The sequence below is a fragment of the Labrus bergylta genome, chromosome 7, assembly GCF_963930695.1.
Source record: "Labrus bergylta chromosome 7, fLabBer1.1, whole genome shotgun sequence".
NCBI lineage: Eukaryota > Metazoa > Chordata > Actinopteri > Labriformes > Labridae > Labrus > Labrus bergylta.
Window position 1 is genome coordinate 9,393,818 of NC_089201.1, and position 26,705 is coordinate 9,420,522.

Sequence of the window (26,705 nt, forward strand, 5' to 3'; positions counted from 1 at the left end):
CCGAGGAATGTAAGGTTTAGATATCCTGTGAGGAATTTAATACGTTTTTTTACTATACCACACGTCCACATTTATTGTATATGTTGCCTTCATTAAAGTTACAAGGCCTAGCACAGCAGTGTAGCCTACTACTAATAGAGATTACATTAAAACCTGCAATAGGTAAAAACAAATGTTTAGCCAGTTGTATCCATTGATAGAGAAAAAGAGTGAATGAATGTGAGTAGGCTTTGAACACAGTCAGTGTGTCCATAATGCTACATGGACGCCCCACCTCTATCATCATTAATAAATAATCTACGGGTCGACATGTCTATTGGCTGCCTGAGTCTTTCATCCGGCTCTCAGTTCACTCTTCATGCACATAAACTTCGTCAAGTTAAAGGCCGTCAGATAGAATGAAACAGGAAATCAAAGGATTAAACTTTCAGTATAAATCATAAATGTATCAGACTGGTCTTGAAAGCTGCATCCACCGCTGAACTATAGGGATTTGTTTCGGTGAAAGTTATACTGTAGAGTTTTTTAACCACCAGTCTTATGTCAAGTAATTCGTGGGGGGGTTGAACTTTCCAAAAATTGCCATAACTTTATGGTTGCGAGTCGGGACTTATAGTGCTGAAAATATCTGACTGTAAGACTAGACAGTTTTTTTTATTTCAGCCAACATTTATAAAGAAATCTGCTGAACATCATGTCTTTTTTGTTAATCTTGCTACACATCATTTTCAAAAGAAAGAAGTAATGGGCCTATGTAATACCATGTGTGAGTTTTAACGAAAACTGTTTTGTAAATTAACTGTTTCTTCTTGTCTGTGTTTGGACAATAAGCCAACTCTTGTGTTATTAAATATTTTTCAATAAAGTCATAAAAAATCTTGGTTTTGCGAGTACATAGGCTAACTTTGTCTGATGTGGGAATTATAGTTAAGTTAAGTTAAGTTTAAGGTTTATATTCAACTTTATTCTAAAAGATTGGCATTATTTTTGAAATTCTGAATAAACTTAATGACAAAATTCCCTTCATAACAAGAATCCCTTCATAATCCCTTCATAAATTGTTTCTTACTCCAGACTGGCTCAAAAACAACAGAGGAGTCGTGGTGAATTTTATTTTGAAAGATGAGAACGGATGTCTGTATTTGTTGCTGCCCACTTTGTACTGGAAGTCGGACAGCTTTACAACCTGAACTCAAAAACAAGCCCTGTTGGGCTGGCCCATCACAGCCAGTTGTTCTTTTCTTTTCCCTCTCCCTCTCTTTTTTCGGGAGTCCCTCTGTTTTTCCTCTTCCTCCGCCTGAAGCCACGGAGTGGGAGTGGGTGTGTCGACGCGGGCCAGTGTAGCCTAGTCGCTGCTTGTGCGCACTCTGAAAAGAGGAAAAAGTTGATGATGAGTTCAGAGTGAAAGCGGCCCGCCACGGAGCAGGCTCACCGTCCAGGATGGCAGTTTGGACCCGAGCGGACAAGAACGGGCAACTGGACCTTCTGCTCCGGGACCGCTGGATCCGAGTGGCGGCCGAACTTACCCGAGAAACGCTGACTTTGACGGCCGAAGCGGAGGCGACCGGACAGGGGGGTAACCACTGGGACTACAACAACTCTTCGGCGGGCCTGCGAAATGGTATGTCGAACGGAAACGACCCGGGCACGAGTCCGGGGAACCCTGGCCGCGGTACATCCTCGGGTCAGGACCAACTTCAAAACCAGAACCACGGGGTTCGGGGGCGCAGCAGCAGCCCAGCCCGCGGAGCGTCCAGCCGGGGTCCGTACGACGGGAACTACGGTCTAAACAGCCCCGGAAAGTACCCAAATAACGGCACAAACTCTGAATTTGGAAGTCCTGGCTCCAGCTATGGCAGTCCCGGGTCCAGCTTCGGGTCGAGGCAGGGGGACCTTCCCGTCAGTGTTGACGGCCCCTCAGAAGCGGTGCGGAAAGTGCGAGTTGTCAAGCAGGAGTCTGGCGGGCTGGGGATCAGTATCAAGGGGGGACGCGAGAACCGGATGCCCATCCTCATCTCCAAGATCTTCCCAGGGCTCGCTGCCGACCAGAGCCGGGCGCTCCGGGTGGGGGACGCGATTCTCTCGGTGAACGGCAACGACCTCCGGGAGGCAACGCATGACCTGGCGGTGCAGGCGCTCAAGAAGGCCGGAAAAGAAGTGACGTTAGAGGGTAAGGTGACCGACTCGAGAGCGGGGATTTACTGAGGCCGAGATAAGACTCATGTTATCCACAGGGTCTGCAACAACTTAGTTTGGTTTGGTACACTTTGTAATGTGAAGGTGCAGTTTTATCAGAAGTAAAGTAAACTGTTAAAAGGCAGGCTGGAAGAACAGAGCATGCAATCCACGAAGTCATTAAATCCCCATGTGAATATTTTAGCACAATATTTAGATGGATATAATTCAAATTATGATTTCTAAAAACGAATCTTTCTGTGCATCTCTTTCGCACTGATAAAGCTTTTGCAAAAGTATTTAAGAGGCTTCACCTTGAATAAATAACTATTTCATCCACCCATATTGAGATAAGATAATAATAGCAGATGACAGATTTTTATTTTATTTTTTATTTACTTTACCTTTATTTAACCAGGATGTCCCATGAAATTAGTATCTATTCTCTAAGAGAGACATGGCCAAGACAGCCAACAGCATATTGGCCAGGCACTGAAATAAAACCAAATGGTCCATTCATTCCTACAATTTAAGTTGGAAAAATAAATAAAACAATAAAAAAGACTGATGTCCTTCCTAACAATGCCAACAAGACAATTCATGTGAAATATATTCATCAGCACCACACACTTCTTCCTTTAAATATATATTTACATGATATATAGATAAGAGATAACTCAATAGCTCACACGTGGTATATTTTCTCTGCATGGGTCCTTTAAAACGCTTCTAATAGTATTTCATAGTTCCCCATGTTACAGAACAGCAGAGGAACTTTACACAAACAAACATGCTCACAAACAGGGTTGATCTCTGAAGGAGGAGGAGGAATAGGAGGAGCAGGGCTCAAATAGTATCAACAGAACAGAAAGCCTTTGATTAGTGTAAACAGGAAAGTAACCACAGTTGTGGTCTCATTCAGAGTTAGATACATTGTACTCCTTGTATTTGAATGGCTGTGGGTTACTAAAGATAAGAGGTCACTGTAAACATATTGGAAGAGATTTGTCTGTGTGACTGTACTGATGCAGTCCAGGCGAGAGAGAAAGAGGAAAACATGTAAATGATCTGTGGGGAAACAGAATATTACCAGTTATGACTTATGGGAAGTAAAATAGGAAGTGTATTAAGGTGCTACTTGATGAGCACATCCTAAACCACTATAAACGACAAACACCATAAAACACAACGTGTCACTCTTTCCTACGTACAAATGAAATGTACCAGTTTATCAACATTATATTATTTAAGTCGACATCTATTAATAATTTCAAAATTATTTTTAATCCTGCATGGCTTGGATCAGACTGTTGAATTGGCACATTATAATAATATTTTTTGTTAATCTCTTAATTTATTGTCTATTACAAGACTTGAATTGAATGAACAAGCGTAATGTGAATGTAAGATTTTAGCTTTACAAAGTATTTATTGTTTTAGTGATTGGTTTTAACATAAACTGCATGGTTTAGCATCCAAGGTTTCATCAATCCATGAAGGTAGTTCTTATTAACCCCTTATGCTCCCTCCACCTACCAGCGCTAAATGGCTAACAAACAAAGCTAGCTGAAGCTGTAGGTGAAGAAAGTCAGACATCAGTGGGCTGTAGAGCTTGACATTCCTCTCAGGTGTTGGTGGAGACCAAAAAAAGAGCTAAAAGAAGCGTGAATCTTTCATCTACGCCATCATCCAAAGGTCAAAAGCTTAACTCCAAACGAATATTGCTCTGTTGCTCTTTTTTAATCATTAAAACTCAACGATCCAGCACTTCTGTGCTTGTGTGTTGCATTGTATTCACATTAGCTGCTCAGCAGAGGTTACTTAAGGTAAGCTGTGAGGATATGCATTATGCACATAGCACAAAGCTGACTGAACTTCAGATGATAATACATACAAAGTAAGACATGTGGTGCTTGGGAGATATGTCCTATCTCATTTTGGAAGTGAACTCAAATCCATGGAGATTAGTTCAGCTCCTAAAGTTTGCTGATGTTGAAATGTTCACTGTGGGGAAGGTGGAAAAAGAGTGAATTGGAGGGAGTGAGGCCACAGAGCCCCCAGGGTTTGGAAACTTCAGGCCAGGAAGAGCTAAATACAGTGTTTAATGGTTTGGAATGGACGCTGGATGAATACTGACGAGCTTGAATTGTAGGAAGTAATCAATGTGTTACACATTTGCACTCAAGGCAGAGGTAGACCTATTTCAAAGCACACAATAAAACAAATCAACGTTTTAGTCCACCACAAGCTTATCAAATAGAAATCATCTGAACTATCGATTTGACTTTTATTTTAAAAATAAAACATTTCCAGCTGACAACAAAAGTTTTAGCCAGCCAATGAGTATAATGTGCTCTGTTAAGAGTTTTGATTGGTTTGAATTGCTGGATTAATGTGTAATTTATTTATTTTATTTCCTTATGTTTTGTAATAGAAGAAACACAAGCTTAGCACCTAAAACAACCCAGTGGCAGCTCAGCTCACAGCCCCTCTTGACATCTTGAATCTGTCAGTAAAGGAAGGAAGAAACATTGTTTTTTTTAAACTGTAAAACTGTCTTTTTTTTGTGTTTGTGCTGCACTTAATTATAGAGTCACTTTGTTTTGGAAAGATGGGGAACCTCTCCTGATAATTTGGCTCCTGGTAAAAAACTTTTTTAAAAGATGAATTATGAGTCTGCTTTACAGAGAACAACCTGCAGCATTGATATGTGTGCAATTAAACAGCTTTAATAAAAGCTAGTGCAGAGATTCAGAGCTTGCACCGATTGTAACCCTGTAAAAGAGTTTTTGAAACACCCATCAATTCAAAACGGGAGATGGAATTTGGCCTGTTGCATTACACTGGAACTAAATGATTTCCAGTGAACCCTAAGGCACAGACAAGAGGATGTGCTGCCTCCTGCCTCAACACACACTCTCCACACATGGGCCTCTGTTTGGAAGAATGTGTCAACTGCCTGTCACTGTTTGTCAGTGTGACAGGCAGTGAGCTGTGTTGTTTGTGGACCCCTCCGTCTCTGCCCGTCTCCCACCACTCTGAGAAAAGAAATGGCTGTCACACAGAACGAGGCTGAGTTTCCAGAGCGCCGAGCCGTTCAAACAATACATAAACCCCCTGATATTCTCACAATTAGCCTAGGTGCCCCACATTCCTGACCTCCGCTTGCATGTGCGTATTTAGGCCAAAGGTCAACACTGGTGGCTCTGCCTGGGATAAATCATGCTTCTCCACACTTGGAGCACACTTACACTGACTTTTATTGCTGGTGCTGCATGAGAGGGAGAAGAGTGACTCATCGGAGAAGGTGATGGAGGGAGAGTTTGAGGGTTTATTTCACTTTCTTCCAAAACATTAGAGTAAAAACTGCATGCTGACGATAGATCTTCAATCCAGTTTTGGACCATGTTCAATACATAGTTACAGTAAGAATGCTCTGCACACTTCTATGAGAATCATTTTAATCTGCCACTTAATCCTCATCGGGTCAATTCTGGAAATGTATTGTCTTCTATACTACAATTCAATGTAGGTAGTCTTGTCAAGCAATGTTTACATTTGACGATTAAACTTATTTAAAGATTTCTGGTCCATCCAAACAGGTTGGGAAAGTTGGTTGCATGGTTGTGTCTCGACTTAAACACCTTTGGAAATTAGATCGATTTTGAGCTGCATTTTCATCAATTTAGTAACCGTGAAGCAAAACGACTTATTATAACTGTCAAAGCAACTCTGCAGTTTCTTTCATCTCGACAGAATTCTTTCAGGGACTTTGAGCTCATTGTTTTAGTTCTCTGTCGAGCCAAACTGCTGATAGGCTTGTTTCCAGCAGGCAGATGTTTTCAGTCAAACTCTGTCTCTTCACAAGAGGCTGAATGTTCCTTTAAAAATGCTGCTCAAAGAAAGCATATGTGTGCTTGTAGTGTTCACTTGGGTCTCTTCATGACAAAATATAGGAAAAAGTTGTGATAATTGATTTTTTGATATGGCACATCACTATTAATAATCAAATAGCAGTTTAACTGTAATATGCAAGAAACAAAGTTTGATGATAATTGTCTGCTTATGATGTTAAATTTGAAGAGGACAATCTGCTTTTGTTTTTTAAAACCGCACCTAAGTGGAAAGAAGAGTAAACATTTGACTAACTAAAATCAGGTGAACAGAATTAAAGCTGCACATTAATGCTAATGCTACTCTGTATCTACAGCATGTTAAAAAGCATGAACTTCCAACCCACTGTTTAGAAGTGTCGTGTCCCTGTACTACAAATGCAATAATGTTTTTAAAACCAGCACAGAAAATATGATTTTTTTTTCATCAGAGGTTTTTTACTTGCCAGTTTCTCTTTCTTAAACTGTATTTTGTTTGTCTGCTTTTGTAATATATAAGTTCTATCTATTGTAATAAGTCTTGGTTTGACAAAGAAGTAAAAATGCAAAGGGAAGTCGGGTCATCAAAAGGGAAGTCGGATCACCGCCTGCCAGAAAACTACTCATAATATATGTCATCTATAGTCTAAAATTACTACAACAAGATTTATTATTAATTCTTTACATCATATGAAATTATCTTCCTGTCTGAGTGTGATTTTCTTTATTCCAGTGCAGTGATTTGCCTCACACCGTGTTGTATTCAGCATCCTGATATTGTTCAGAAAACAGATCAAACTCAAAATGAATTGGTCTCCTTCAGTGAATCAAAGGAACTCGCATGTGCACCGTCATCTTGATGTCGCCTGTCAGAGTTGGCCTTGTAGCTTTATGAGGCCTGTCTCACTCTCCCAGCTCACAGGAATGAAATAATGAGTTCTGTTTTTGCCCATTAACACGTGACATACATCCCAGACATGCCACTGGTTAATCCCCTCCACACGCCAGCTGACTGATAGACATAACCACCCATATGTTCCAATGATTAGTTGAAGCTTGCTGCAGCAGCAGCTCGTGTCTTATTGGGTTATCCTGCTGGTCACTGGAAGGAGATGGAGGTTGATCTCTTTGTGGGAGTAATTGGAGGAATAGAAAGAGCACATACCAGACTCGCAGGCTATTGATGAGACTTTTCTTTTGTTCGGGGGCCAAAACTAGCCGGCCGTCGCTGCACAGGGCCGTATGCTGTCCTCATGGGGCGAGATGTGCCTCAGAGCATGAGTCTGCACAAGCTGAACTAGGCCACGTTTGTCTTTTCTGTGTCAGGATGAACTCCTTTACCTTGGACATGCTGATGTGTGGATGCTTAAACAGTAAGCTTTAAAAGTATGAATTCCAAACAATAAAAAAAAGGATGATCATGTCAGACCAGTTGTTGATGCTTCGCCTGCCTGTAAACAGAACTCCGGTACGGAACTTTAAGTTTCTTGTGACCGTTTAAGTGACCCCTGTGGACCGAGCAGTGCGTCGTATCTCTCAGCTGGCTTCGTTTTGTACATGTGTAAGTGTTTTATTAGCCACTATAATTTGGTTGATCAATGCTCTATATATCTATTTATATATATATCATTCTGGTATCGGAGAGACACTAATTTCTGTGATACTCATAGGTATCGGAATCGGTATTGGGCAAGACAAATGGGGTCCTCTTACTGTAAGAGGAAACTGAATGAAAATATATCCTGACAATTGATATTAGGTCATTGTTTCTTTAAGTGAAAGTTGCTGTTTATGTTTTGAGATGGCACTTTTTCTGGTTGGGGCTCCAACATCAAACTCTCAATTACATGCAGAAGTGGAATACTAAACATATTGGCCCATTAAAGCAAAAACAAAAACCTGCATCTAAATCTTACTTTTGAGTTGGTTTAGGATTTGGAGTAACTGACACATTAAAGCCACGCTGACACTTTTATAACAAATTGACTGTGTTTGTTTGAAGCAAAGTCTCTTTTGGGGAAAACGCAGCAGAGGAAAACACACTCGTGGCGTTTTCCAGATCTTTTTATGTTTTTAGGGCCTGTGAGTAGGGCTGACCCCCATCCTGAAATGTTGTGGCTTCAGATCTGGCAGTACAGTCCATCCTGTCGGTTCATATATTTGTTTTTTTGTTATCAGTTCAGCTCGAGAACAAACACGTGAGCCAAATTGAGTCTGATGTTTTCCCTTCCAGAGGCACATTGAACAGACTTGTTTTCTAATGCTGCTTTACGCTGAGCAGGAAATGTGACATGTATTTAGTATTTGTTACTGTGGTGTTGCTTTGTGGTCGTGCTCTGGGAGCCACTGTGCATAAACCAGCATCAATCTGTGCTCAATCTCATATGCTGGATAGACATTTGTAATCTTTTGACAGTAGAGAATGATGAATGTGATTATTTTTGTCCATAATCTGCTTTATCCTTTGTAGACAGTTGGCACTCATATTCAGACACACTTTCAGATCATCACTGAAGAGTCTGACCGTTAAAAAAAAAAAAAAAAAGACTAATTTTGTAGATTTTAGTGTGGCAATGCAGACAACAACACATTTTATTTTTACAGCCTGATTTCCTAAAAGGTTTTTCTCTGACCTGGTCAGAGGACAACAAAGAGGAAGGAGCAGGTTTGGCCGTGTTTGAGGAATCGAGGCAACACTTTCTTGATCTGATCTGTGTGTGAGAGATACCTAACAGAGTGTGAAGCAGGCTTTCGTTTTAGTCATGTTTATTGTCACAGGCTTCAGATGGTCATTGGGGGCTTTAGTCTTAAGTTACTTCTTAAGATTGATCCGGATCAAGATGTAATCAACCATCATCAGCCGTTGTCCTGATTCTCAACTAAATCAGTTCCTGAAAGTTGCCTTAATGCAGAATCCAAACTTATCATCAAAGGCTTATGTTGAATTTGTATGCCCAATTTTGAAGATAAAGAGGAACACCCATAAGTTGTTTAATTGGTCAGTAGTTAGCATTAGGGCCCGACAGATATCAATAATGGGGAGAGAAACGATTCCAATACGAAATAGTCATTGGGTATGCTAATATCAGCTGGTATTATCGGCTGGCCAATTAATTGGTCGGGCTCCAGTTAGCACAATTCAATCTGGTGCATTTTTTGTATGTGTAAAAGCCGTATGCTGTATTTGACATATTTACCTATATAAATTAGTCCTACTGTCAAGATACAGACAAATATTGGGAGAGAGAGAGAGAGAGAGAGAGAGATGCTTGACAAGTGTTGCGGAAATATGTTACACATACTAAGAGGTCGAAAGGGTTTACCTGTAATAAGAGAATACTATTGAAAATACATAAAAAAAAAATGTTTTAGGTGAATTCAGTGTTAAGAAATGAAATGACAACTCAAGGGACTTCACATAAACGTATCTCTGGTTGAATCAGGCAACTAACACCCCCTTCACACTCTTCACCCCCTACAACCCCAGAAGCTTGTGGATGTTCAAGGATTTTTAAGAACTCAAGTATAACATTTTCCAAAGCAGGAAGATGAATACTGAAATTCCTGTCAAATAAGAATTGATCTTTTATACCTGTTAATATCTGCATGTAAACACTGAATGAGCACTATATCGACTATATAACAAAGAGACATTAACATTGGAAAAAAAGATTATTGGTGTACTGTATGTCTGTATATGTATTGTATGTACAGTAACTGCTGAAATATGCGTTACGAGACCTCATTATGTCACACACACACACACACACACACACACACACACACACATTGTTCTCGTTAGGTTTCTGGCAGAAATGGACTTTGGAAGGAGGGGGGCAAATGTGTGGAGCAGTGGACACAAAGACTAAAAAGGAAAAGACGGAGGTAGGGAGGAAGGACTTAATCAGAGGTGTGGGGTGTGGGAACCGGAGAAAAGGATGGACATAAGGGTGAGAGAGGGGAGGCAACAAGGGGGAGAAGGAGAGGTAGACACTGGATTGAAGAAAGGAAGGAGAAGGAGGGTTAAGGGAGGAGAGTAAAAGAGAGGCATGAGAGAGGAGAATTAGGAGAGAGTAGAAGGCCAAACCACAGGGGAATTTCTGGCCAGTTTTGGGGGGAAAATAAAGAGACTGGGGTCTGACAGCATGACTTGCAGCTCTGTAAGCTATTATTTTGTTATTTAGGCCATACCAGAGGATTATTACTTGTGTGGATGTTAGAGAAAGAAGAGAGGAAGGCAGTTTATAGCTTTTGCCACAAATAACGCCACAATCAAATATGTGTCGAGTCAGTTTCTTCTGCTCTATGCACTTCTCTGCTTTTACATGTTTTCCTTTTGCCCAGCCTCTTCCCTGTTTTCCTCTTTCCCTCTGTGTGTGCAGGCAGTGAGGTGTAAAGGAGGCAGATGAGCTGGCCTCATGGGACGTTGCTCTTGCAGGGATCTCCCTTATACACTTACAGTACATATAGATAAATACATACAAAAATGTGTTGAGCACTCACACGTGCGATGTGCACAGTGGCAGTCCTCTGTGTACAGGCCTAATTAGCCAACATGGAGCTGAGCGACAGGCCTGACAGAACTAATGAGTTCATGCAAAAGCACCAAAGAGGGAAAGGAGGGAGAGTGAGACAGACAAACTAAAAGGCTGTGAAGAGGGAGAGGTATTAGTTCTGGCAGAATAAACTAGGGAAATTTGTAACATGAGGAAAAAGCTGAATGCAGCTGTAAACATGAAGATCTGCTGACATCGCAAGTTTTCCTACAATTGATGTCAACGACTGAAAAGGGATGAGCCATACTGCCAAAATAAATATATGGATTTTTATCCTAAGCTTTGGGGCTTCTACACCCATTGAATTTATTTTGATGGATTTAGCACAATATCCATTCTTTAACACTACATCTATGGCTCTATCTTGACATTGACAGTTTATTCTTGCTGTGCCAGCTGTTCAATGGATTGAAATTGGATGCCCTAGAAATAACTGCAGTAATTGTAGTGACCATTGACATCATTACATAATCATCAAAACAAAATGTTTGTCGTTTATGACCAAATACCTGCAAAGCTTCTAAGACTTCCATTAGCATCAACCTACATCCCTACTAATCTGTTTTCATTTTCATCCGTTTTCAACTAAAAACAACCTCTTTTCTGGTGCTTGTCTTCAAAAGTATATGTTTGAAATGCTGCAGTAATGTGGACTCAGGTGTAGGGATGAGGCCCAAAAGTTAAGGTGAGCGCAGGTGATGTAATTCCTTTTACTCGTTAGAATTGTCATTGTGAACAATTAGATTAGCACTCGGCTCAAAGCCCTGCTCTGCTAATGTACACTCTCCCAGAGCTGCTAGCATGGACATTGGACACTATCTGTAGCTTGTTTGTACACGCTAGCTCTTGTTAGGGAATTATTGTATCAGTAAATCATGTATTGGCCAGAGATTTCATCACTTGAGTGATATAAGGCTACATTTTGTCGAAAATCAAAACAAGCGTTTCTTATCACCAACAAAGTTTAGAAAATTCATAAACAATCTCCTCTCTATTATTCTTTATCTTCAGATATAAAGTGCTTTAAGTGGTATTTATCCACAGACTTTAACAGGATGACACATGAATCAGTTTTGAGTACATGCAGCTCTCCTGTAGTCAAAAGTAAGAAGGAGTTAACAGTGCAGTAGACAGAGGCAGCACAATGGATATAAAAAAACCGACTGTAATCTGCTTGCAGGATCTCAGCTGTTAAAAAGCTGCTACATCCCACAGGATGGATTTGATTACTACATCAAAGAGTGCAACTGCTGCCAACCCTTTTATTCAGTCTGAACAAAAGCAAGAAAGAAAGTGAATAAATGCAGATGTACAATGGTCCACTATGCCAACATGTGACACATCAGGAAATGCATATGCAACAAAGCAGCAAATATTCAATACATATAAAGTGATAGTACTGTACTTAAGGTGCTAAAGATGCTTGTTTATAACAGATGTGCATGGATTTAAATTCCAACTTGTTGGCTGCTTTCTTGTCTTCTTCAGCTACAAAATGTCTTTGTTTTGTTGTTTGGATTTCTTGGGTTTATCTTGTCAAGTACTCGTCTATCTCAGCCCTCAGTAGGTCCAGTTTCAGGCGTTTCAGTGATGCTGAGACACAATATACTCACCTGGTGTATGGAGGAAGTTACACGTAATATCGGATCAGTCTTCAGATTTTTAATTTTTTGTCAGTTAAAATTGCCAGCGCACAGTCACCATCATTCTTTTCTGAGCTCTTGTCAAAATGTTGACCTTGAATACGGTGTCAAATTCTTCCAATATGTAACAATGTAAGCTTCTGATAAATAAGTACTTTCACTTTCCAAAGAACAGCCATCATTGCAAAACTCAATGCTGGGAAATACATTGCTCCCATATCCTCTTTTTTCTGGCCTTCTTAGTAGAAGGCTTGATCTTGCAGAACACCAACATTTATCTGACATATGCAGCAGTGAGTCCTTCTTGTGTTATCAGTTTTTTTTCAGTCTTGCTTTAGCCAAATGATATTTAACATAAAAGATTCAAAACGTTTAGGTATAACAGTTAAATTCTGTTTTGTGTGATGTGTAACTGTGAACATTTCAAGACATCATTTTCAAAACAGAGATGTGATGCCAAGAATTAACACTCTTGATTTCATTCAGTTTTACTTTTAAGGGTTTTATTTCTAAAGAGGGATTTGTAATAGTTCTATATAGTGCTACCCACATTTGCCATACTTTCTCTTCCCAGGCTGTAAGGAGAGATGGTTTTGGGGTCCCTCAGGGCTAAATTGTTCCTTTTCTTTTTCTCTGTACACCAGTTTTTTCCTTATTATCACTTTTCAAAGCTTTTTCCTTCAACATATACCCTTACATTTAAGAAGAATATGCAATTTGGAGGCAAATAATTCAAAATATTTCACAACCTAACAACTATACCTCTCCCTTCCCTGCACCTGTGTGTGTGTGGTGTCTGAGCACGTAATTCTAAAACTAGCCAATGTAGCAGAATCTGGAACCTCTGCTGCACAGCGGTAAGTTTGGCCCATATTTGGTAAGGAACTAGCCCTATCATAGTGTAGCTAGAGCTAAAATGAGCTAGAATGTGGTGCAAAGGTTGGTACCTGCACACTAAAAACATAATGCTATCAAAGGGATTTGCTGATTATGGCTTAAGTGAATGAATAAGAATCTAACACCCTACTTGTAATGTCTTTCTCAGCTTTAACAACCAGGCTCAGACACGTCTGAGTGTCTTTCTGACATTTACAGTTGGATCTATGCCCACTTAATCTCAACAAGAGTTAGGCGTTGCTTCCCTGAAATGAATTAATGATTCACCTGCTGCAAATATCAGCACATAACCAGAGGCGAACTTTTACCCTGAAGCTTTAACTTTCATTGTAAAAGTGTTTACACAAACTTAACTAAAAGTTTGTGTAAATTGTAGCAAAAATGCACACGTTTGACATATTTTGCTAATTGCACATGTATCTTTTGTATTTCTTTTTTTTCTTTGCATACTGTTACTCATTTGTATGTAATGTCTCAATTCATCTGTTAATCAGGGGACAGTGTGCAATGACATTGATCATTTATACACAGAAAAATGAACAGATGGTTGAACCAGACTACAGTAGATCCTTATAGTCATCTTAGCTCAAAGCCGAAAGAGTGAGAGCACTTACTCAATGTTTCGACACGTTGCCAATGTATTTATGCAACCGGACAGTGTGCAGACATAACTAGCATGAAAACTGTAGAACTGTTGAGTCACGAGATTGTGATATGTCGTTGATATTGGAATCAAGGTGTAGAAAAAAGTCTCATATCAAATGTAAATCTGCTTGCAGTTGACTATAATAACTGCAGTACAGTTCTCCTCAGTGAGCTCTTCATGCAGTATTTAAAGATATAAACATGGAGGACCACAAAGGGCCCACTGGCTCTGCAGATGGAAAATATCTCATCTGAACATCTCTGCATCAGATCTGATTAGGTTTGAAAGAAGCAGTCGAGAAATCCTCTCCCACATGAACTAGACACAAACATGGTGTTCAGGAATGCTCTCGCACTCACTTACTTACTCTCTCAAAACTACTTACGTTTGCAGAAATCATCCTCGACCTTGTTGGTACGGGTGATGTGGTTAAGAGGGCCGGTGAAACGAGGCTCCATTTCTTGGCTTGTTGCCCCGGCATTACTACCAGCCCCTCCCTTCACTCTGAATCACACATGGAGTAATGTACACACAATAATGCACGGACCTTTGCACTGTGCTGCTAGTCTCATTTAGTCATAAACTCCATGTAGCTTTTGTCTTGCTTGTTTTAGAGTCATGCAAAAGCACGCTGCTCTCTACACACAAATACACACACACACACACACACACACACACACACACACACACACACACACACATCCTTATAATCCAATATCTCAGTCCACGTCCAACAATGACCTCATCTCTAAAGAGTCTCAGGTTTCATGTAGAGCAGAATGACCAAGGGCCAACACAAACACAACCACACACATGCATACCAAGAAGCTAGTATTCACACTCACTCTTATTGTGCACTGAAATAGACTAAGGGAGCGTGCATTCAAGAATAAACTGAGGAGACAAAATGGACATTTGGAGTACAAGGGAGGATGAAAACGTGCATGAGGGAGGGAGGGAACATGACCAGGTTGCTTCACCAAATTTGGAAAGCCAATCCATCCTATCATAGCAAAAGCCGTTCTTTCCCAAACAGCCGTCCCGCAGAGCTCACAGCTGTACGGCAGAGTCGACTCTTGATAATTTCCCACACGGGACCAGTATGTCCTTTTAAGACACGCTGGAAGAAAGCAGGAACTGTTTACATTCCAAGTGTTTGGCCCCGAATATGATCAGTGTTTTTCCATTAGAGTTCCTCACTGTATGAATAATTAGGTATGATAAATGCAGAACAAAATCGATTTTCCATCCAACATAAAGTTACAGGCAGTTAGTTGAGAGAATCCAACCATAGTTTCCTCCCAACATATTCAAACAGACTCCCCCTAACTGGGCCCTAAAGTGTTTTTAAAAGCAGATTAAATGATGTCTTCTTGCAGAAACCATCCCAGAGTGTTTCCTTATGGCTTGGTTCATGACTGGCCACACCATATATCCTGAGTGACTGGTTGTTATTGAGTTGAGACCCACACATGGTCAAACTATCAACACACTATTTGCTCTAGATCTGTAGATATTCAACAGCTGTCTTGCTGTCGGTACACGGTTGGCTTTATCCTAACAAAGTATAGGAAGCATACATGTTTTCTTTTTTCTTTTATGTTAACAACAAGTGCCAGTGGCTCTCACTTATTTGTATAAGATTTTAGTTTATTGGGCGAGTTAAGAGGATGATTGTTGGACTATAGGGACATTTGTGAAAAGGACTTTTTTGTGCCGTTGTTGTTTCTCTTTCTACAGATTTAAAAAAGTTATAGATTATGGCACCTTTGATGCTACATTTTATGGATCCTTGGTGTTATAAGTGATTCAGCTTTACCTCTGCTACACTGTCCAGTTGTTATGCCCCCCCCCCCCCCCCGAAAGAAAAAGGCCATATTGCAAAATCACAGTGCATGTTGACGTCTTCAATTTCACTGTTTTGATCAGGCAAGGTTCAAACACCCAAAGATGTTTACTTTACAACGATACAGAACAAAGAAAAGCTAAAAGTCTCTACATTTAATAATCTGGAGCGAGAAATCTTTTGTATTTTCAATAACTAAACATTTAAATGTTTTCCAGATTCCTCTAGTGTGGTTACAGGATTGATGATAAAATGGTTTGACAGCCAGATTTCTTTTTTTAAAAGTGTATTTATCAATAGTTATCAAAAGATCGATTGACTTAGTATTATGTGAAATCTTTTAAATGTGTATCATGCTGTCAAACCTAAAAGAAAGAAATGTACCCCCTGCCTCACAGTTGGATTGTCTTTAGGCTCATTGTCTTGGTTTAAGTCCCACAAGAGATTTGAGCGTTAAAGAGATTAAGAACGAGCTTCTTTCAAGACATGGCAAAGGCAAGGCAAGTTTATTTATAAAGCACCATTCATATATAGAGCAATTAAAGTGCTTTACAGAGTTGAAGCACTAAAGCAAAGACCAAACCAGAGCCATACTTACATGTAAACTATCAGTTTACATGTAAACATGAAAACATTAGCCAGATACATCAGGTTCACCATTACTTCTGTTATGTATGCACAGAAAGGCCTTTCAGAGAAAAATCAGTACATTGAATATGTTTTCCAGTGTACTGATGTCAACACACAGGTTGTCCAGTGGAATGCACTCGTCTTCATAGTTTCCATTACTCTCGACACTGTCTGAGGCCAAAGCATAACAGTTAAATCCACATAAAATAAAATGTTTATTATCATTTAATTTAGTTCATCAGCTGCCTTACAGGTAATAATCTTTGCACTTTTCCTCCCTCAAAATTGGTTTAGGTACAGCAGGGGCAGTAAATATGATACTATCTTATAGCATAACTCTCACAGCCAGTGGGGGGGCCACTTATGACTTTGTTTTTGTCCTTGTAATCATTGTACATCTGTTTATATATATATATATATGTTTCCTCTGTGTTGTTCTCGACAGTGAAGTACATCCGTGAGGTTTCTCCGCTCTTTAAGAAGCCGTCTCTGGTAGCCGACCTACCGTGGGATGGGGCTCGCCCTCAGTCACCCAGCTACAGCGGCAGCGAGGACTCCGGGTCACCCAAACACAGCAGTTCCTCCTCCAAAGACAGAAAGGTCATTAGCCTAAAGATGTGCTTCATCAGCAGGAACCTCACCATGCCAGATCTGGAGAACAGGTAGGATACGTGACTCCTCAGTGTGTGTGTGTGTGTGTGTGTGTGTGTACGACAGAGAGAAATAGCTTAGCAGGGGGGACTTCGGGTGCAGCTGGGGATGTGTGTGTTTTCACACTGTGCGTGTCAGTGTTTAATCATCTTCTGTTACTTACATTGTAGTTTTTCTGGTCAGAAAGTGATAATGATTGGGATAAAGGGATTGTAATCTCCCCAAAGAAAGATATCAATAACTACAAATGGACCATAGCCAGCGATTCAAATGAGTGGGGAAAAAAAGAACATTGAATCCCTGTTGTAAAGATTTGTACACGTTGGTCATGTTACACTGTGGGATTATTTTCCAATATTTAGGACCAATGTTTTTTTAAACCTATCTGTCAGTTCTCTGTTGGTAAATTTAACTCAAGGTATGTTCTCCTTTGTCACCGTACTTTATTTAAATGGTTAATGGACTTGAGTTTGTATATCGCTTTTCTAGTTTTCTGACTACTCAAAGCACTTTACACCACAGGTCACATCTACACATTCAGACTTGTGGCTAGGGTTGGGAATCAGCAGAGTCCCAGTGATATGATATTATCGATACTCGAGACACGATACGATTCTATTGCGATTTTTAACATTTTGCGATATGCTGAGAATTGCGATACAATATGTTGCGATTAAGTTTTTTAACTGCATATTATGTCCACTACACAAAACTAAATCAAGAATTGTTTTGTCAAATAAGATAAAATTCTCAATCTGTTCATCTCACTTCAGTCTTTTTATTTGTATTTCAGTCTAATTGAACTTGAACATGAATTCGTAACAATGCAACTTGTTCAAAATTAATTGTGCAACCCCTTCAGCAGGTGAAAATAAAAAAAACATCTAAAATATCATATTAAAAATATCGATACTTGGCCGCCATGAGACGATATAATATCGTCACACAAAATATCGCGATACTTTACTGTATCGATTTTTTACCCAACCTATATTAATGGCAGAGGCTGCTTTGTAAAGACCATCAGAAGAAACTAATCCCATTCATTCATACACACTCATATGCAGCCGACGAAGCAGCGGGAGCAATTTGGGATTAAGTGTCTTGCTCAAGGCAAATCGACATTTAGCTGGAGGAGCTGGGGCTCGAACCCCCGACCTTCTAGTTGAGAGACGACCAACTCTACCAACTGAGCCACAGCCGCCTAAATTTCAAATGCTGCTAAATTATTCAAAATGTGTGTTTTTTTTTCATGTAAAATAAATGAATACTATTTGGATTAATGCACATGCAGCTTGAACACTGCTTATTTGACTTCATGGTTGTCTTAAGTTATTCTAAAGAAAACAAGCAAAAGTATGACGTTAGGCCTCTGTAGTATACTAACAAACAAAATGTATTTTCAGTTAAGATAAGTACAACGATAATCCGGCCAAAGAAAGTGTAGTGGTCCACTCGTGATGGTGATAAGATGTTTTCCTTGAAGTCTTATATTTTCTGCTGCTTGTGTTTGAGTCTGAATCAGTTATTAAACTTCATTTGTCCTCTGCAGACTGTTGGAGCTCCATTCCCCAGACGGCCAGCACACGGTGGTGCTGCGCTGTAAGGACGGCCCCTCTGCCAACTCCTGGTTCACTGCCATCCACACCAACATTGCCGCCCTGCTGCCACAGACGCTGGCTCACATCAACGCCTACCTTGGAGCCTCTTCTTCAGCCTCCACACACCCCCATCTCAAACACATCGGCTGGTTGGCTGAACAGGTATCTTAAGCGTTGATTGATTTAACAGCTGCGTGCTATCTTATGCAGGTGATAATCCTTTTTAGTTGCTCAGGGCTTACTGCTAATCTTTAGATATTACATTCTATGCACCTTCACAGTACAGGATAAAGACAACAATAACACAAACGGGGAATCTCCAATTACTCAAACATATTCAAGTTAATACAGCTAATAATTACATAAACAGACTTTTAACTCGGTCAGACAATATATCTATTTGGATATAATCTTTGGGAATGTGTATTATATTAGTTTTAAAGCTATTAGGGGTAGACACATTTTTAAGCAGCCGCCCAACAGGACTGTCATATTTGGTGGCCCAAAAATTAAGCTGATGTAAAAACAATACAGAGGAAATGTAAGAAGAGGAAACTTCTGTAAACTTAGTGCAGCTTTTTTCAGCTCTTATATTTATGAAAGGATATTCAAAGGGTAAAAGTAGATAAAATAGTTTGATTTATTTAAAATAAAATCTTAAGTTTCTTGGTCATACATACTGTTTCCACCTTCCAATATATTCGGTCATAGTCCCTTTAGTTTGAAGTCTGCAGCGACCCCTGATAACAGCAGATGGGATACGTTTGTTAATAGTTGGTTATTAACCTGAACAAATGAGCTATGTGAATAATTGTTTACATTTTGAACAGGATTGGAAAACGTGTCTCCCAGAAACCACATCATAAATGTTTAATAAGTGATTTTAATGACTGCTTCGATCCAATGTAACAAAGTCATCACACACTGTAGTGGGAGCTTCTGCTGTGAGAGGAGATTGTGGATGGTGCAGAAAAGAATAACAATTTTTTACTTTTCACTTTTGACCTGCAATGAAAAATGAACAAAACTTTCCTGCTTGTTTTGCTCAGGCAAATAATAGAAGAGCCAACAGGCTTTGAAGGTAGTAACAGTCACATAATTAATATAAGCATTAAAAACTATTATCATGATTAAAGAAAAAGAGTCGGTACACAGGTAAAAGAAAACTGTCCTTGGAACCATTTTTATCTTGGAATTGAAGAGCCTACCCTGATTAAATATTCATATGCCTAACAATGATTTTGGGCTAGGGTGAAGCCATTTAAGAAGCTGTATTATTATTTGATATTGATGTGTGGGACAAGCAGTTAGTTTCATGTACCTATGTTGATATGTAGCACCACATACACGTAATAGTGTGTGTGTGTGTGGTCTGATTATTTAATCTAATTGAGTTTACAAAAAGTAAATAGAGTCAGACCAAGAACCAAACCTCTTAGAACTCGGTGACTAACTTTGCCTTGTGCAGAGGATTTATGGCAAACCCTGTCAGTAATAGGATGTGATGGTCAGTTGTGTCAAATGCAGCACTGAGATCAATCAGGACGAGTACAGAGAAAGCCCTCTGTCAGAGGCTTGTAGTATGTGTATATGCAGCAGTGCTTTCTCTTGAAAACATAAAACTTCATACTTAAGAATCTTGGAGCAAAAGGGAAGGTGAGCTATAGGTCTATAGTTGGATAAAATGTCTGTAAAATGTTTTATAGGCTCACCAATCTAGGTTCAAATATAGCTTTCACAGTCTTTGAAAGTGTAGTACACAGCCTGATGACAAAGACAGAGTGATCTAATCCAGTGAAACAAAGTGTTAAATAGGGGTTAAAAAAAAATCCTTGTTTCAGAGACAGGTTGATGGTTACCATAAAGAAATATCAAAGGCTTCTATGTTCTCAAATGAAAATCTAATTTAGTCTCTAATGTCTACAAATGTTATTACTGAAGTACCCATGTGTTTGAGAATATCTTGCCAGACTAAATGAGAGTTCTTGTGTTTGCTGTAACACCATGTCCTCCCAAGTTTCAATGGAAAAGAATCAAATGCCATTAAGAGTGTCGACTGTCAGAAGGATGATTCAGAGACTAACCTTAGCATAAGAATCCTTTATTATACTGAGACATGATGTTTGAATTAGATGTCACCCTAAATATTGTGGTGTCGGCACTATCAGACAGACATCGAGTGAGAACTGGAGCAATAGAAAATTGAAGTTCATTAATAATGGTTTGACAAAAAATGATCCTGATTAGTTGTTCTGATGCAATATTCATGTAAAAATGTAAGATTGAAAGGGTGTGTAGGTTTGCTTACACCTTGAGAGAAATGAATAGAGTCTGACGGTTTGCTAAGGCTGTCATTATCAGAACCCATTTCATAATGCTTTTCCTCAAATCTCTGCCCTGCACTCAAAGAGTCCCTGCTTGTATTGCTTTCACAGGTTTCCTGCGCTCCTCCTTCAGCACTGCTTCTCTCTGCACACACATAACACTTCTGCTCCAAGATTTCAGCTCTGATTTGGATTTTTTTGGCGCGAAAATCCCTCAAGCATACTCTGAGGAGTATTGTCGACCATTGAAAGGAGCCCTGCCTTACTGCAGGCATGCTCACTTTAAGTCTTCAAACATCTCACATGTGCAGCAATACTTGAACTTTTTTTTTTTTTTTCCGAATTGTCTGGTGTCTTATTTTGAATTAAGAATGATTCACATTTAAATCCGATTCAAAGGAAGCTTTTGATGAACTCAGTACAACTCACTCAAATTTTAAGATTCAATTTATATCAATGATATGTCAGATAACTTTGAATACCTGCCCCACTTGAGAGTGTTTTTAGTCTGATATTCAGTTCAACACAGCTCTCTTAAGAAAAGTTATATTAGCTTAGTTTGCTTCAGTACCTGTTTCGCCCCACCTACGTCACTGCACATACCCAGACCTCAAACACACACACTGGCATTCTTTTTTGTAAAGCAGCTGCACACAGGAAGAGTGTGTTTTCTTAAATTACTTGAGCCAGGGCCAGGAACAGGACACTTACTGTAAATGTTATCATCTCACTTTGATCAAGTGTTCATTCAGGGTCCTGTTGAATGCACACATGTTTATCTGTTTATCTGGACTGGGTTAAAGCAGTAAACACCAATGTTAGTTTCCGTTGCATTGCACTGTTTCCTGTAGAGCCCACCTACTCATGACACTTCAGCTCGCAGGCACACGCTCTGGTTTAATGTCACCACTTCTTTGGTGTGACTCAACCAGTACTCCAGTCACTCAGCCATGACTCATACTTACACATGTTGGTCTATTTAGAGTGTTAAAAATTCAGGTCAGACTTTAGGGTGAGAAAGCTGCTGTACAATGTTGAGACACGTAGTTCTCCCTGTGCACTGTGAAAGTGCATCACTATACCTATTCACCATGAAAGTACTTAACTGTAGCTCATACTGTATATTGGGGTGGCTTGTGAGCAATTGCTGCCTTTAAATCAGGGATGGGCAACTTTGGTCACAGCAAGGGCCACATTCATTTAATTCTCACTGCCAGAGGGCCAAATTGTAGTATACAAAAACGATTACAGTCAATTTTGTCTCAAATTTAACTCAACATATACCAGTGGTCAAATATTATTATAGACATATTACTGTTTTTCATGATTACATGGCAGATTTTGTCATGTTTTCTTCATGTTTCCAATTAATTGATATGTAAAAAATGACCTGAGGACCAGGTTGAGGGTTGATGGGGGCCGCATGTGGACCCCGGGCCACCAGTTGCCCACCCCTGCTTTAAATGGTTTATAGACTTGAAGCATGTGTAAGAACTGAGAAGAAAACAAAACGTGTTGTAACAAATGTCATTTGGAAGTTTTGAATTGCATCGATTTATGACTTTAAGCTCAAAATACCAATATCCACTTTTTCCTTTCTTCAACAGGTTCAGTTAGAAGGTGGACGGCAGCAGTACAAACCAGTGGTCATGGCCCTGACAGAGAAGGACATCCTGCTGTTTGAATCTGTGCCGTGGAGCAGAGAGTCCTGGTCCATGCCTCTGCTAACACACCCGCTGCTCGCCACAAGGTAAAGAAAGCCCACCGCAGGATGATCCAGCTTTAACCTCACGCTGTCAGAGAATTCAAATCTTAAAGCTTACTGGTCTGCCCTGATTCTAAACATGACTCCTTTTCAAACTTCACTGTTGCTTTGGAAACTTCAGTGTCATCATTATAATATGGGTTTATACATGTTCTTGCTTGAAGGTACAGATGTTCATGTGCGTCCTATAAAATCCATTGAGTGGGACATTTTTTCATGTCAGCTATAGGTCAGTAGTTTCCCTACACAGTGCTGCCAATACATTTTCAATAAGCAGTAACGTGTGGGAAGTACCTGAAAGTTTAAACATCAATGTAGAAGTGAAAAAAGTGTGAGGTTAGGGTTAGCTCAGTTCATTTTTGGGAAACTTCAGCTGGGAACCCCCACATGTGAAAATAAGAACAACTACACATATGTCAATACGGAAGCCCTGAAAGGCAAGTTAAGAAAAAAAGAAACCAAATCAAATTCCAGTCCTAATTAGAACATGTTGTGTTGCTCTTAATCTGCACAAAAGTGGTAATAAAATTAGCATATATTTGTTTTTTTAGCGGTCAAACTTTTTTAAACATAATTATGAAAAGGGAACATGTAACTAACGTACATGTATTTTTTTACCCTAAAATAAATGAATCTTAAGAGTCATACTGGCAACACTTTTTTTAAACTTGTTTTTAAATCATAAACCCTGAAGAATAACAATATCAGGTCTCTGACATCAAAATTAACCAAAAAAAAAAAAAAATAGATCTTCAATATTTTTCACACTATATATATATGACTTGAATCATCTTTGCAGGTCTCTGTTAGTGAAAAATACAGAGCCCCTGATGTTCAGAAAAGGTGATCATCATTTATCTTGTGCGCAAAAGTTGATAACTTGTTTGTTCGTTTAAATAATAACTCATTAGCAGTTTTGTTTGATGAACAAGGAACTAACATTCAATTTTGACCCCAACATATCATAGATTCTGATGATAACAAAATGGTCTCTCACAGCCACCTTTCTTGTCGTGAAAAGCTCCTGAAATGGCTAAAGTATAGAAAAATAAGTAACTTGGTTAGTGAGCTTCACCACGCAGATTAATGATGAAACTATGATTTGGCTAGTAAAGCACAATGTAGTGAGACTCTACAGCAAAATAATGTTTGATATTAGATTTAAAAGTCATTGCACAGATACAGTATATAGCACTTTTACCAAGACCAAACTTATTTTAACTTGTTGTTAGCAGAGTTTGTTACATATGAATACAACATGGGGTGAACCAACTCATTCTAATCCCCAAACAGAATTTAAGGACAAGTTTAATCCTTAGGAACACTAATACTACATCTTCTATAATAACTTGGGCGCACCAGATAAGGACTTACATGCACATGAAAAAATGTATCTCCTAATGGGACTTCAGGGTCTCTGTGAAAAACATACTTCCAATCAGGAAATGTTATATCGCTAAACAAGTCAATATAAGGCCAGCACACCTCGACATCTGAAATAAACAGCTGAGGAGCTAAACAAGAGGTGTTGCCAATGTAGATCATTTGTGTGAGTAGTCTTTGGGAAAGGTTAAATGGCTGTGTGTGTGTTCATAATTTGTCTCTCTCTTCTTCCAGACTGGTTCATTCTGGTAACGCCCGAGGTTCTCCTGCTCAGGGTGCAGACCTGGTGTTTGCCACTCGAACGGGCACAGGGCGGGGCATCGAGTCCCACATCTTCCGAGTGGAAACCCACTGGGATCTGTCCTCATGGACAAGGGCACTGGTGCAGGGGGGGCACGCCGCTGCTGAGATAATCAAAGAAGTCTCCATTGGTGAGTGACGGACAGACATCCATCAGTCATCGTGATCTGAACAGACAGAGCAAACAGTAGTGCTGCCTCTGTCTCGTGTTTCATTCTCATTAGTCACAAAGCATATGATCGGTTTATTCAGCAATACTGCTTTGTTTTTGTTTTTTCTAAATGTATCTTGGCACAATCTCAACTAGCTTCAAGATGTAAACACCTCTTAGATAGTAATGCATCAGTTGAAATAATAAGTTCTTCATAAAGTAAAACAATGATATGTTACTACCACTTGACTACACGTTTGCTTGTATTAGATCATTTTTAGTTGTTACCCTCAGCTTTAGTGACATTTTAAGAATCTTTTAGCTGAATCTTTTTTGTTTTCCTGCAATGAACTGCACTGCTTTGTTTTAAAGACCTCTTATTAGCAAAGTTTCAACCAGCAGCAAGCAAGCAAGAAACGTTACCCTTTGCCCTTTACCCAGTACCAAACAGCACATAGACAAACTAACGAGTGAACAATTTGAAGAATCAGGCTGCTAAGTAGCTACATCATTTCCTCGTGTGTTCATTGAGACGAAGCGGACACAAAAGTCAACAAAAATGTGACCCTGAATAAATGCTACTGTCACTTTGTATCTGCTGAACGAGTAAATATGGAACTAGCTGAAAAATATCCACCACTTATCAATCAATCAATCAATCAATCAATCAATCAATCAATCAACTACAGAATCAAACTGACAAACACTAAATGGATATCTGGTAGCAAATTGTGTTAACCAGAACTTTTCAACTAGCATCATTGGAGAATTGCAGCCAAAACAAGTACAGGTGAAAAATTGGTACGGTTAACGATTAGGAAGCTAAAAAATTGGGATTGGGGGGAAATAATTCTGTTACACAGAAAATGGTATCAAACATCAGCCAAAAGGATCCAATTAACCTTGTGATAAAATGGTTCCAGGTAAATCTCCTTTTTTCTGCTAATAATAGAAACCAGGGCACCTCTTGTGCTGTGTTTTGGTTTCTGTCTTGTGTTTTAGGTCACAGGAAAAACTGAATCTTATTGTGAATTTCAATAGCTCATCCAGTTGTACAACCTCAAAATGACATCATAGGGCCCTTTGGACACGTGGGTCTGACATGATGAATTAATGTGTGCTTGTTTAAAACGCTGTGTTTGCAGTTTGTGTTAGTTCACACCAAAGACTCTTTTCAAAGACGGACGGTGCTTCCCATCTCCTCCTGTTGTTGTGCCAAAATACCCGTGTGACGGGCGCTGACATATTGTGCTGGTGACTTTGTTTGGAGTTACAATCTGAGCTGTAGAGATAAGCTGGTGGAGACACTGTATTGCCCCTTCTGCTAACAAAAACACACATCTTTTTATATTGTCTGTGGTTTACACAGTGTGATAGAATCATTAAACAGCTTTAACCAGACTGTGTGGGTTCACTTTTCAGCTTGGAATCATTAAGCTAACAAGATACGATGTGACACCTTCCAAGTAAACATGAGTCAAGTATAGAAAGGCCTTTAAATGCTAATACACATCAAGGTACTCTGATTTTTTCAGAAGGCTACGTTTAGCAACTGGCAGACTTGCAGTGTGCAGCAGCTCAGAAAGAGCAGCTCTGTGTAGAAAAAGCAGAAGTTGGGAGCCAGCAGAGGGGAATGTTTTCACTCTGTGCACAACAATAGTTGGCTGCCGGAACAGCACTGGAAAGCCTCAGCCTTTTTTTTTTTCCCCTTCTTCCCTCTCCTGCTGGTACACAAACGCACAGTTGTGCAGAAACATTCAGGCCAGTCGAGCAACAGTAAGACACATGGAAATGCTTTCAGGTCACATTACCTCATAGTTACAGCAGGCGGGATTTTTATATACTAGGAGATACAGTTGTCTTTGGGCTGCAGCTTGGAGGAACATCCCATTCAGATGAGTGCTGGCCGATATAGACCAAATATATCTACATTTTTGTAGCTGAGCGGTAATACATGATAAATATATCTTTATTTTTTTTCTGTATAAAAAAAAGCAAACATTGTCAGTTCCAACTCAAATCCACATGAGCTTAATTCCAAATGTCACACCGCAGTTTTATTAACGGCCACCTGCACAATGTCAACATGAATGAAAAATAAACTACTACTTAATTAAATATAACTGCTTGATAAAATAAAATACATGCCAAAGTTACGTTCCTGCATAACTAAATACATACAGCTGTTTATTTTGTGATGCAGGTGTTTATTAGAGTTGTGCTCAGAGAGGGAGAGAGGTGAAGCAGGGTGAAGAGGGACAGACG

The 26,705-nt window shown here is 39.5% G+C and overlaps 1 protein-coding gene and 1 long non-coding RNA gene across 2 annotated transcripts in view; one reads left to right on the forward strand and one right to left on the reverse strand.

The window, feature by feature from the left end:
• Positions 1–1,098: 1,098 nt before the first annotated feature.
• LOC136179679 (uncharacterized) lies at positions 1,099–14,279 on the reverse strand. Its single transcript, XR_010666636.1, has 2 exons — positions 14,175–14,279; positions 1,099–1,367 (listed from the first exon to the last, which is right to left on the reverse strand). It is a non-coding gene; the product is annotated as an uncharacterized lncRNA (long non-coding RNA).
• sntb2 (syntrophin, beta 2) overlaps positions 1,357–26,705 on the forward strand; it is a 30,027-nt gene continuing 4,678 nt past the window's right edge. Inside the window, exons 1-5 of the mRNA XM_020642327.3 lie at positions 1,357–2,170; positions 16,711–16,927; positions 18,469–18,679; positions 22,449–22,591; positions 24,224–24,420. Of these exons, the coding sequence (XP_020497983.1) occupies positions 1,441–2,170; positions 16,711–16,927; positions 18,469–18,679; positions 22,449–22,591; positions 24,224–24,420 (1,498 nt within the window). The 5' untranslated portion in view covers positions 1,357–1,440. The remainder of the gene's footprint in view (positions 2,171–16,710; positions 16,928–18,468; positions 18,680–22,448; positions 22,592–24,223; positions 24,421–26,705) is intronic.